We start from the raw sequence: 13,489 nt of genomic DNA, 5'->3' as shown, positions 1-13,489 counted from the left end.
TCCTGACTACCAAATGTTCATCTTCATATTGACACCTCCAAACACTCTCAACTCCCTAGTCCCCTCGTGCATTTAACCTATATTTAGCGGCATTCCACTCGAGCTTGAAGTGTTGGGCTATATTTGTTGAGTACAAGGGCGGGGCCACGTTGGTGATTACTCAGGCAATAGCTCAAGGGTCCGACGGCGATGAAAAAAAAAACTTGGATTTAGGGACGGGAGAAAAAAAATTTAAAAGATAGCCCAAGGTATACTGTGGGATCAGCTCGGGTAAATCACCCAGGTTGGCTCTACCATTGGCCGAGTACTTAGCACTCATCTAATGATAACTCATTCAGGCTCGAGGAGACGCATCTTGAAATTAGGTGCTTGGCTTTAACTCTTGACGATGGATATGCACTATCCACGTGGAGATTCTTCTCGATATTTGTCATCTCTTGGTGCCCTAATCGTCCTGCAAATGGATAGTTGGTGGTGAGTACGTGGCTTCCCAAGTAGAGAATCTTTTTAGTGATTGTCCCCTTACTGCTCCGCTAATGGATAACTGATAGTTATGTGACATCCCACGTGAAGATTTCCCTCAACAATTCTCTCCTAACCGTCCCTCAGAAGGACATTCTCCTATGTGGACATTCTCGAGGCTAGGTTCCACGACTATCGCTCCTCGGTTCCCTAATGGCCTCTGCCAAGGATAGCTATGTGAAAGTTCCTTTTTGTCGGCTATTTAACAACCAAGGAAAGATAAGTTAAAGATATGATTTTCTTCTCATGTGTGAAGGTAACTCTTCTCCACTATGCATTTACTTATTTTCCTTGTCTCTCTCTCATCTATGTGAGTTCCCTTCTTCAACTTTTGACTTGAAGCGTCGAAGCGGTCGTGGCAATAACACTGAGCAACCTTGATGTACATCTCTTCGCAGGTTGTTGGAGCTTGGTCAACTATAAGATCACATTAACCTCAACTCAAAAGATGTTCAAGAGAGGAGAGTCCGAGCAAGCGAAAAAGACACCATCAATGTATTACTTAAAAAAATAAAAAAAATAAAAATAATATTTTACAAAGGGGTGCACTTAAAGTTCAAAGATTCATAAAAGACCACTCCAAAATAATTTTCTCAAAGGATGTATTTTTTCCCTAAAATATTCTTCTTATTAAAAATTATAAAAATATTTTCCGTTGCTAAACCCAATCGTTCGCGTGGCAATAGTCACACGGCTAGGCCACCCGAGCCTATCAGGGCGGTCGCATGATTACTAGGTCATCACAACCTTGGCAAGGTGGCCTTCCTACACGAAGCGACGGAGACCTCACAGCTAGCACAATGCATGGTCAGACTTAGTTGCCCAGTCAAGCGGCCAAGTGTGACCAGGAGGCAGCTCGAATAGGCCACGCGTGACCTTTGCCACGCAGACAGCTTAGGTCGAACAGTGGAAATTCTTTTTATATGTTTTAAAATTTTTAATAAGAAGGATATTTTTAAAAAAATGTATATCTTTTAGGAAAATTGAAATTTTGATACGCCTTCTGAAAATTTTAGAACTTCAAATGTGTCCTTTGGTAAAAATGTCCAAAATAAAATATTTAATTTTTTTTTTTTGGCCTTTTGGGCCACGACAGCTCGACCGACAGTTTGCAGTCGGCAAAGCCGCCGAATCCCCACTGGGTACTCGAGCACGTATTTGACTGACGCGTGCGCTCGCGAGTTAATGCCACTCGATGGGTTGATTAATTCAATCATTTTGACTGCATTAACTACCTTTTATTGAAGTTCCTTTAAGAAAGCCACGTGTAGTTACGTTGGTCGAGGATCAATCAGACAATGGGGCCCTGTAGAATGATTAAAGAAGATCAACCTACTGCCCGGGATTAGGTTGCGATAGTACGAAGTGGAGATGGATTTTTTTTTTTTGTTAGATAACAAAGATCTAAATCTCACTCGGAACCTACTATATGACAAAAAATACTTTAAAAGACATCTTAAATTTTTTAACAACTTTAACTATTAATATGTTTTTATTAGTGTTTCAGTCAATACACTATGGATGATCAAATCATCGGTCAACGAACCATTGACGTACACGTTGCTCAAAGATAGCCCTCGAGAAAGATGATAATACCTAAAAAGTACTAAAAAAAACAGTTAGAATGACACCGGTATGGGTCCTGACAAACTACTGACACTCAAGTAAGGATTTTACGTGAGAAAAAAGTTTAATAACTTAGGAAAATTAGGATTGATGTATGCATACATGTGCTCATAAGTGTGATCAATCTTTTATAGAGTTGATCTCCGAAAAATTAGCGTCCGTTTAAGAAATATTCTGAGATATCCGTTCTAATTTAGAAAGATTCTGATTGTCTGTATCTTTTGAGGATATTTTTTTATTTTTTCGAAGAAATAATCTTAGACTTTCTTGATCGCACGAGTCAATCGACTCCTGAGATCAAGCAAGCACTAAGAGGTGGGACATAAGACTAAAATATGGTTAGCAGATGATGTTGAACATGTGTCAAGACTAGAACTCGAGATCGGAATTCGAAGTTGAGATGAGGTCGGTACGTGATGCCGAGCAAGTGCCGAAATCAAAACTCGAGATCGATGGGGTCGGTGCGTGATGCCGAATGAGTGCCGAGATCAGAACTCGAGATTGAGATTCGAGGTGAAATGGGATCGACGTGTGATGTCGAATCAGTTCTGAAATCGGAACTCGAGACCGAAATGGGGTCGACGCGTGATGTCGAGTGAGTGCCGAGATCGAAACTTGAGGTCGAGAGTCGAGATCGAGATGGAATCGGCGTGTAATGACGAACGAGTGCAGAGGTTAGATCGTAAACTTCAAGGGTGACTATCATCAAGGACTTGACTTTAGGGGTATAGATTTGTTAATTACCTCCTTTTTTAATATTATTTGAAATTTTTTAATGATTCTTCTCCTTCCTGTTTCTCAACCACGTGATATTCCATCTACAATCATGTGCCAATTCAAAAACTTTCACAGTACCAATTAGGAATGAATTATAGGACAAGCCACACACTATTGAAAAGTCACATATATCTATTTATTTTTTTTTAAAAAAAAGTGATGCTTACAAATAATATTCCCATATGACCATTTTAATCGAGGTCGTTAGATTGGACATGCTATTTAGGAAGCTTGGGAAAAATTCATAATGATGGTTTGGGAAGAGAAAAGAATGATGCTCGGGAAAGAAAAAAGAATTATAATAGTGCTCGGAAAAAAATTTAATAGTGTTCATCAAAAAGGTGGAAATCTAGAATCGAAAATGATATATTTTGATATTCTTAAAAAATTTCTTGATACTGACGTGTCGCTGACGTTCAATGGTATCAACTTGCTTCTAGATTTTTCTTAATTGTATTTCGTGGGCCGGGCCGGGCCTCCATGGGCCGGTGCTGGCTGGACTTTGGTGATTTCTAGCCCTAGAAAATCCACTCAGTTCGGTGTACGGTGGAATTCCACGACGTCGCTCCTTTGGTCCGCCACTTGGTTCGTTGATTTGGTTCGACCACAGTTTCTCACGGCGATGGTGGTCACAATCCGAGCCCCGACGATCGCCGTTGCCGCCGCCTGATGCGCTCCCTTCCGTCTCGCGTCACCGCAGGTCTCATCGCCGCCCTCCTCTCGGCCTGCCCCTTCCCCTCCCCTCCTAATCTCCTCTTCTTCGCCGCCGCTGCCGCCGCCCTCTCGGTTCTCCACCTGTCCAAACCCAGCGTAAGCCCCCCTCCTCCGGTGCTCTCCCGCCGTCGCCACGGATTCCACCGCGCGGTGGAGTTGAGACGCGCCGCATCGTCTCCGCCTTCGCTCACCTTCTCCTCTCCCGAATTGCTGTCGGATTGGATCCGCCCGTATCTCCCCTTCGACCCCGTCGACTCCTGGGGCGCGGTTCCTGGGTCCAAATCCCTCATCAATCTATGGATCGAGGTCAACCGCGGCGAGACCTCGATCCTCCTCCTTCCCGACTCTGAGGCCGATTCGATCGGCGAGAATGATGGAGCCCTCACCGCCCTCCGAGTCGTCAACGTGGCCATCGTTAGGATCCGTAATCCCCGCGGCGAAGTCCTTGTCGAATCGCACCAGATCCTCTCCGATGGCACGGTGCGACGCCGGTACCGCCCTCTCTCCGAGAAGATGATGCCCGGGGAGGCTGTCGAGGAGGCTGCCGTCCGTGCGGTCCGCGAGGAATTGGGGAAAGACGCGGTGAGGATTGTGCCCGGGTCGTACGAGCTGAGGGTGGAGGACAGGGCTTCCACCTCGTATCCAGGCCTTCCGGCACGCTACATCTTGCACATCGTTGACGCCGACGTGGATGGACTACCGGAGGCAGGCGAATTCTCGACGGAAGAGAACGGCGAGGGCGTCGAGGCAGCGGAGGAGAAGGCGGTTTTTGTCAGGAAGCATTTCTGGAAGTGGGTCGAAGATGACGGCAGCATGCATCAACCCTGCGAATGATGCGGATTCAATCATCCAAAAAGGTGAGTTTTTGCTTAGAATTTCAGTTTCCAAACTTGTTCCACATGCATGGTTTGTAATTATCTATAGAAATTTGTTTTTGTTTCGGTGAATGTTATTCCATGTTAAAAGATCTAAATAGTTTTGATATATCTGAGAAAAGAGTGACGAACTATAATTTCAATTGCTTTGGTTATACAAGTGTTCGAGCAATTGAACTGTCAACCGCGAGCAATCACTTCGATCCACTACAAGAAAAATGTCATATACCCACGGTAGAAAATCGTAGGTAAAAGCATGATAACCGTGGGTATAAATTTCAAAAACCTATACCCACGGACGTCTATGTCCGTTATTTTTAATATGCCTTTATCTACAATTTTTTTTGCCGTTGGTGTAACATATAGTGACGGTATCCATTACCGTCAGAAAATACCTCGAATTATACCTATGGATTTCATTGCGTCACTATAGGTTTTAGTGATAGAATTAAAAATCATTCACAAATAATGACTAAATAATTACCCATAATTTTTTCCCGTGGGTATAGCCTATAGTCACATGACATTTTTTTTGTGGGTATATAGATTATAACCACAATTTTATTACAAAAAATTAAAATTTAAAATTCAATTTATATATTTAAATTTACATAAGAATAATAATCATATTTAAAAAGACTCTAATTATATTAAAAATAAATCATATCCATAAAATTATATGTATCAATATTACAAACAAACAGAATCATCAAATCTAAAAAAGTACATAACATGTTATGCTCTCATAAAGTATATATATATATGGTGCATACAAAATACAATTTCAAAATATGATAGACATGAATCATCAACAATTAACAAAATGAGCACCTTCGCTTCTAGTTATTACCTACAAATTAAATTATAATGAAGCATTAATATAAGTGAATATATTTAACAAAATTAACATCAATCTTAATGAAAGTTAATCAAATTAAATACCTACTATATTCATGATCTTCATGAACTTTGAGATTTTGAAGTGCCTTATCCCAAGTGGTAAGCATCGAGACATGTATTGTTTGAGGTTTCGGGTTCGAATCCTCTTAGCAACATGTATTTGTTGACTGAGGTGTTGTGCGAATCAAGTCTTAGCAACATGTATTTGTTGGCTGAGGTATTGTTTCGGTAGTATGCTCTTATCAACATAGTGGTATCATGCCTCCAAAAAATTTCTTAGGGGGTTTTCTGATATGAGGTCGTTTCGGCGATGGGCCGGTCACTATAAAAAGTTTACCCACTACAGTTTTTTGTGCAAATGGGGAGCGCAATCAAAGGATGCTAGGCGTCTGGGTTGGTCGCTGCGTGCACTTCCCGATTTACCCTGGTGGCCGGTGGGAAACTTCCGTGGGGCTGGGTCAGTCACCCCCAGGGATAGTCAATGAGGGAGGCTAACCTGATTTATCATTTTTTTTCATGAACTTTGAGATCCTGAATTATTTTGATCATTTGGCTTACTTGAAGCATCCGGAACCTATAAAAAAGTATGCAAATTTTGAACAAAGATAACAATATAAGGAATTCGTCGTGATTAGTGCTAAAACTAATTAAACTAACAGACAAAACTAATACAGTGTTATTTAGACAAGTTAATTTTATATTGCATGTAAAACAAGTTTTTCAAACAAAATATAAAAGGAATTTATCTGATGTTAGCTTACCTGTTCAGCTGCAAGTTGTAAGATGTTTTGCACAACTTCTTCTGACAAATGGTTTTGCATTAATTTCAGCACATTTGTCAACAATCCCTTAATCTGTATAACTTCTTCATGCAAATCTGCATCTGTAGATGATGAAGCTTTTGCTTTTTTTGTGGGTGGAATCTTGCCCAAACAACGCACACGTCCTCTCTTTTCATTTTCAGTCCTTATACTTTTGCAAGCAAGTCATCCTTCCAAAATGTGGAACCTTGTTTGCTTTGAGATGCTTGCGATGTCTCACCCTCGGATACATGCTTTTTAATTTCATCCTGAAACACCATTTATATAAAAAGAAGTCATAATTGTAAGAGTGTGACATATATACAACAAAGTAAAAAATCAACAAAATAATTATAGATGTTCAGGCAAAACATATATAATGAAATCTTACAATAACATCAACAGCTTTGTCATTGACAATTGTTCCATTCTTACGAGTTCGAGTGTCAATATATACCACATGACGTTCAAGCAACACTCCTTTATTTTTTTTTTCTAAAACCAAATAAATTGTGAGTTTCACATAAAAATATATAATTCAATAACAATGAATACAAACAAACCTTCTCATCAATCACTACTGGAAGACTTTTTGTACCATACAATAGGTATCCAATGCACGATTTTGCTTATTAAATAAGTATCGAACTAATAGTTCCTTTTTTTTTAGGCTTAGCATGAGATAGAAAAGACTTCTATTCTTATTTTTACTGAACCACACGCATTGAATGAATTTTTTTAACCTTTGTTAAATTAGATCTATGTAACCCTAACCATTCAAATTAGACAAAGACAAACTGATCAAAGAGATAAATAAGAATATCTTAGCAAACAGTCAAAACTCAACAACTTTTATTTCTTTTCGCAACCTGTTGCACAATCTGCTGAATGCCTAAATCTACTTTCCAGACTCCTGTTGGGAATTGAAAGGGGCAATCATCATATCCATCATCGAATACTCAGATGCAGTTAACAGATTAGTCATATGACAACCAAACTAAACCTTGATACAATAACTTAACAGAACATTTATACCTCAAATTTAGCATAATACTAATTACTCAAGGCAGCACAGGAAGTCTAAATTTCATGAACAAATGTAACACAAAGTAAAACAAGTGAAACGCAAAGCCTTAAGATAACTGACCAACGCAATGCCATTTTTATACAGTAAAATATAAGGGCATGTTTGATAAGAGGTAATCAGACTTGTAATGTAATCAAGATTGCATTACAAGATGATTTACATTGTTTGGTAACATTTTAGAGATGTAATGTAATGTAATTGCATTACAAAAAAGAATCAAGATCTGTAATCTCGATTACACAGAAAATAGTGCAGAATCTAATTACATTACGGATTCTATTTTTATCATACCAAATATACCCTTTCGCACTTTCGCAGATCGCATTCTTCTCCATCCATCTTTGTCGATTCCCGTGCTCCGTTGTCTGCTATGATCGATCTCCAATCCATTGCCAGACCTCCTCCTACTGCACTTTTCTTCATGAAGCTGGCTGCCGACAGCGTAGTCCTGTATGTCTCCGTTGGCGTCGCCGTCTATGTGGCGAGTCACAAGAGCTTTGAAGGTCGCACCACTGGCTCCCCCGTTGTCTACGGCCTCTACTTCACCATCGGCTACGGCGACCTTGTGCCGGGCACGCGGGTCGCCAAGCTATTCGCCTACGCTTTCGTCCTCGTCGGCTTCGGCTTCATCGACGTCGTGCTCGGCGGTCTGCTTGCACACGTGCTGGACTGGCATGAGGAGGTGCTGCTCGCGGTGGTCGACGTCGGCGGCCGCCACGCACTCGGCCGCCTGCTATTCCTGGTGGATGTGCGGAAGCGGCGTATGCAGGTGCGGATCAAGGTTGCGCTCGCGCAAGCGGTGGTGGTCGCTTGCATCGCCTTCGGGGCGGTGGCGGCGTGCGCGCTGGAGGGCCTGTGCTAGGTCGACAGCTTCTACCTTGCGGTGGCGTCGATGACGACGGTGGGGTACGGGGAGGAAGGGTATTATTGGTATTTTATAATAATAAAAATTATATTCCTTATTGAAAATAATGGATACCAAACACTGTAATGTAATCATCCTTATAATCAAAGATTATAAGCATTCCTTCAACCAAACATAGTAATATAATCTTGATTACATTACATTACATTACAAACTTGATTACATTACAAGCGTGATTATATTACGTCTTACCAAACGTAGCGTAAGTGTAGATATAGATATCCAATAGCCACAGTATTGATATCTGTCCCTATAACTTATAGTGACGGTGTCATACATATCTGTGGCTATATATTACTTTTACTTATAATTTATATATACGTAGTTAAAGTTTCTCGTGGGTATATAATAATTTTCTTGTAGTGATCCTATTTCCAAAGCATCTATTTCCAAAGCATTGCTTGCAAGTATAGATCTTCTCTCGCAAGAGTTGGCGTAGGCACCAGCACCAGTGGCCGGGCCTTCTTCATCACGATCCCAAACTTCTCCTCCATGTCCTCCTCCTCCGCCGCTTCCTTATTCCCCTCCACCGCCTGCCACTCGAACGAGTGCACCAGCGTCGCCACCATGTACGCCACCATCCGCTCCGCCATCACCATCCCCGCGCATATCCTCCGCCCCGACCCGAACGGCAGGTACCTAAAGTCGTTGCCGCTGAAGTCCCAACTCCGCTTCCCGGCCTCGCCGCCGCCAGCGAACCTCTCCGGCCTGAACTCCAGAGGATCCTGCCAAATTTCTGGGTCCCGGTGGATGGCCCACACGTTGACAAAGACCCTGGCGCCGGCGGGAACGGTGTAGCCGCCGATGACGCAGGTGGCGCTGGGGCAGTGGGGGACCATCAGCGGGAGGGCTGGGTGAAGGCGGAGCACCTCCTTGATGACGGCAGCGAGGTAGGGGAGCCGGGAGATGTGGGACTCTTCGACGACGGCGTCGCGACCCACCACGGAGTTCAGCTCCGCCTGGACTCGCCGGAGGATCTCGGGCTTCCGTACTATCTCCGCCATGGCCCACTCTACGGTGTTGGATGAGGTCTCCGTTGCACCCACCACCATGTCCTGCCAAATTGTTATTTTTTTAATAAAAAATACTCAGATAAAATTAATTTTAGAAGTATTTTTAAAATAATTATTTATAAAAATATAATTGATTAATTGTTTGATATTTTAGTGCTTTTTTTGGTATTTATAAAAATTATGTGGTCTCTAGGATTCGTCTTCCTCGACGAATCAGAACAACGACACGTCACCATGAGCAGAGCTTTGACATTGGTCATGGTGAATGGCGTCTTCCCGTCGCCGCCCTCCTTCTCCAGCCTCAGCATCATCTCCAAGAAGTCTTCTCCTCTGCCGCCGTCTTGCTTCTTCCTTTTCCTCATCTCGATGATCTCCTCGAAGATTTGGTCGAACCGGCGCAGGAGCATGCGCATCTGGCGCTGGATCCCTTGCAGATCCATCCACGCCACCGCCGGGAAGAAGTCCGATACGTTGGGGCGCCCCAGGAGCTCGGTGATCTCCGCCACCAGCTTCCGGAATTCCCTTCCCACCTCGATGCTCCTCTCGTCGCCCTCGTCGCCGTCCTCCAGCGTGCTGCCCCACAGCGTCCTCGTCACCACGTTCATCGTCGCCAGGAACATCTCCACGCCGACATCCACCGCGCTCCCGGCCCGCGACCGGATTCTTTCCACCGAAGCCCGCACCTCCCGACGACGGAGCGCGTAGACGGCGTCGAGCCCCGCGGGGCCTAGCATCTCGCGGACGCAGACGCGGCGCAGCATCCGCCACGTGGGGCCGTTAGGGCTCCACGCGATTTCGGCGTCGCCGCCGTAGGCGATGATGCGGCCGGCGGCGGGGACGTCACGGTTGGCGAAGACGGCGTCGTGGTCGCGGAGCACCTCGCGAGCGATGGCGGGCGAGGAGATGACGACGGCGAGCTTGCCTCCGAGGCGGAGGCTGAAGATGGGGCCGTGGGCGCGCGCGAGGCGGGCGAAGTGGGCGTGCAGGTCGGCCTGGAGGAAGGGGAGGCTGCCGATGAGGGGGATGCCGCGAGGGCCGGGTGGCAGAGGAGGATCATGGCGGCGGCGGTTGAAGAGGGCGGCGAGCAGGAAGGCGAAGGCGCAGAAGAGGATGACGTTCCCAATGGCCTCCATGGATTTTGGATATGGCCACTTCCGCCAATCGATTTGCTGTGGCTGTGGATTTTGTTCAGGCCAGCAGCAATGGAAAAAAAAAATAATAAAATAAATCCTAATCAGTCTCATAGACTGGGTGGTCGGTTCGATCCTATAGAAATTTCCTATGACCATCAGGGTAAATAGGGAAGCGCATACGGCGGCCAATCTAGATGTCCGGTATCCTTTGATTGCGTTCTCCATTTGAAAGAAAATTTTTATAAATACGTCGTAATTGGGGATCGAACCGCGAGTCCCTAGATCACAATCCACAATAGCAATGAAGATGTTCTAGTACGTTTGGACGATTTGATCAATAAATAGTATGTATTTTCATCACAGGATGTTGATAATTATTTTATTTTTTTCTTTTTTTTTAATATGAATCAGTATCCTCTTCCTTATTTTTTATTTCTCAAACACGACACCTTCTATTAATTCAAACGACTTTTTTTTTCCAATTTATAATCATTATCGATATTAAAAAACGCACTTAATTAGTTAATTCTAAGAATATCTCTCCTCTCATAGTATCAATCCAACTTCTAAAACATTCAAATCTAATACTATATGATAATACTCAATTTTATAATGTATTCTGGCTCTCATACTAAAACATTCAAACCTAATACTATCTGACAACACTAATTTTTATAGTTTATTGTGGTCCTAATACTTAATGTTTTGATCTTTTTATTGTGTAACTATTGAGTATTAAAATATTTTATAAGTAGAAATTTATTTTAGACTATATTGATTATTCCTACAAATTTTAGATTGAATCTAACATTTTTCTATGAGTTTTTTAAGGATACCTAATGGGCAATGAAATTGAGCCAAGTTCAAGAGGGTCATGAGGGCAACTTGGGCAGAGTTGAGGAGAAAAGTGCTTGACATTACTTGGAGTGACTCATTCTACCCTTTGGATCTGACTTAGGAGGAGGAGCCGCCACCCTCACGTTCACCGCCTCATCATCTCCATTCTTGGCCATCATCGGAAGGAAGTTAAGGGGATTCCTTTCTTCCATCCAGTCATCTTCCATCCACTAAGAAGTCAAGGGGATTCCCTTCTTCAATCACATCATCTTACCCGTCGAGAAGTGAAGGGGATTCCTTTCTCCATCACATCATCATTATACAGGGATTACATCGAAGTTAGGGGGTTCCTTCCTTCGTCGCACCCTCCGTGGAGTTTCATCGCTTCACATCCACCTCCCGCTAGAGATATAGGGAGAGTCAGTAGATTTACTCTACTTTTCGTTTCTGAACATAGATTAGATTTTGCATGTTCAATATTTGTTGAAATTTCTCTTACAGTATTTTGGATGTTGATTTTCCTTAGCTTTCTCTTGATTATTCGTTCATTCACTTGTTTACTTTGTTGATGCAATTTGTTTACTTGTTTACATTTGTTCATGCATTGTTCTGTTTTCAATGCTTAGTGTTTTCTTCATTGTTTAGATTTAGAATTTAATACGACCCCCCGGTCCAATCCAAAAAAGAAAATCTAAATCTCTAATTGTCTAATAACCACTAGGATTATCATACACCATCTACAATCGTTAGGAGATGACTCGAGTTGCCCTATACTACTTTAGTTAGGGAATTCAGTATTAATTAAGTTGATGTACTCATTTTAGACGACAACACAACGAGCATTCACTATTCTAGTCATCCTAACTATAAATAGAGTTTGTAATTACCGAGTACTGATTTCTCCAACTCAATATTATATTAGGGTTGATCTCTCTTCTTCGATAAAAAAATAAAATTTGTTATCCCAGCGGCTCTATACAGTCAGTCTCATGATCATCTGTGAAGAGATAAATTGAAAAATTACAGTTGGCCACTACGAAGAAGGCATTGTCTCGACTTCGTTGATATTCAACCCTTGCCCATTTCAGCAAGTTTGTCGTGCACTAACCAACTCAACCATGTCCTGGAACAGTGTTGATCTCTCCCATCTAGTAATATTGTTTGATCTGGTTGAAATCAAGATGGATTAACGATGAACAAAAAATTTCGATAGGTCAACAGCACATACGCAACGATGAGTCTACAGTGAGCAAAAGATTGGCGGACTAAAATTAGAGGAACATTTTTACTGTTTATATCTTGTGCTCCCAAGAAGAAGGTTAAGAGGTTGATGGGACTTAAACGAGACCCTTTCGACGCTCAATTTAGACTTATAGGAGAATATAGCAAATCGGCGAGACAATGTAGAATAATATAGTTCTCGATGTCAATATTATTATCTTATATAGGAGAGAAAAATGATGAAAAACTATTTCACATCTATATTATTGTTGTTTCTCTCATGTCTTTTTTTAAAGGACGCACTTATAGTATCATCGCTCCTCTCCTATCTTTGTAACTGTTATCGTCATGCTCAAGTTTAGACTCTTAAATCTCCGGCTCTCAAATGTACTTCGAGTTCGGGCTCTCGAACCCTCAACATCTGAGTACTCCGGCAGTTGAGTGCCCAAACAATCAAACTCTCGAGTGCTCGGGCGATGGCCGACCAAGGTGAGCAACATTTATCTTGGAAAAAGTGAGTCGCACCTTTAGATATTGTGCTCGACCCCATTGCATATCTTTTGGAAGGAGTGGGTTCCATGCTCGACTCCATTGCATGACCTTTGAAAAGAGTGGATCCCACCTTGAATTCAACACCATTGTATGTCTTTTGAAAGGAGTGGATCCCGCCTTTGATGAATGGTAAGATGCTCAATCATATTGCCTGCTCAACGCCTTGCTTCGTCGAAGGGAGAGTCGCCCTTTCTGAATTCTGACTCCACACTCGTTAAATTGCGCATTGCCACATCAATCCCACCAACCTCCTCATCAACTCTGCCGGCATGATCAATCCTTGGGCTGGTGGTGTTGGAATTGCACCGCAATGCAGTCACCTCTTGTTGGGGATGGAGGGCAACCCGATTGGGTGGCATTGATGGTGGCGATCTGCTTGGGGGAGACAATCAAGAGTGGTAACACAGGGTGCGATAGGTGCTCATTGGGTACTTGAGAGTTTGGCGCTCACAACCCATTCGAGCTCGAGCACTTGGGCACACGAGAGCGTAACCCATTTGGGCGCGG

General features: G+C 42.9%; 2 protein-coding genes and 1 pseudogene across 2 annotated transcripts; 2 read left to right on the top strand and 1 right to left on the bottom strand.

Moving 5' to 3' along the window:
* Positions 1 to 3,529: 3,529 nt before the first annotated feature.
* LOC141822198 (uncharacterized) lies at positions 3,530 to 4,700 on the top strand. The gene has a single exon (XM_074709632.1). It carries the CDS (start codon positions 3,595 to 3,597, stop codon positions 4,471 to 4,473), a length of 879 nt encoding a protein of 292 aa, XP_074565733.1. The 5' UTR covers positions 3,530 to 3,594; the 3' UTR covers positions 4,474 to 4,700.
* Positions 4,701 to 7,611: 2,911 nt separating this feature from the next.
* LOC141821526 (two-pore potassium channel 3-like) lies at positions 7,612 to 8,322 on the top strand (annotated as a pseudogene).
* Positions 8,290 to 10,385, bottom strand: LOC141821782 (flavonoid 3'-monooxygenase CYP75B137-like). Its single transcript, XM_074709144.1, has 2 exons — positions 9,473 to 10,385; positions 8,290 to 9,281 (listed from the first exon to the last, which is right to left on the bottom strand). Exons 1-2 carry the CDS (start codon positions 10,370 to 10,372, stop codon positions 8,610 to 8,612), a joined length of 1,572 nt encoding a protein of 523 aa, XP_074565245.1. The 5' UTR covers positions 10,373 to 10,385; the 3' UTR covers positions 8,290 to 8,609.
* Positions 10,386 to 13,489: the final 3,104 nt, after the last annotated feature.

This window comes from Curcuma longa, chromosome 2 (genome assembly GCF_044706935.1).
Source record: "Curcuma longa cultivar G26 ecotype Majalengka, Jawa Barat chromosome 2, ITB_CL_G26_1.1, whole genome shotgun sequence".
NCBI lineage: Eukaryota > Viridiplantae > Streptophyta > Magnoliopsida > Zingiberales > Zingiberaceae > Curcuma > Curcuma longa.
Note: the sequence above shows the minus strand (reverse complement) of the source record. Positions and strands in the feature narration are given on the sequence as shown.

What these genes read in the sequence shown, in the direction of transcription:
- LOC141821782 (XM_074709144.1), bottom strand. Translation starts at nt 10,372, where the DNA reads ATGGAGGCCATTGGGAACGTCATCCTCTTCTGCGCCTTCGCCTTCCTG. An exon ending in ATGTCAAAGCTCTGCTCATG is followed by an intron (nt 9,282 to 9,472) that starts GTGACGTGTCGT and finishes ACAATTTGGCAG; the next exon opens with GACATGGTGGTGGGTGCAAC.
- LOC141822198 (XM_074709632.1), top strand. Translation starts at nt 3,595, where the DNA reads ATGCGCTCCCTTCCGTCTCGCGTCACCGCAGGTCTCATCGCCGCCCTC.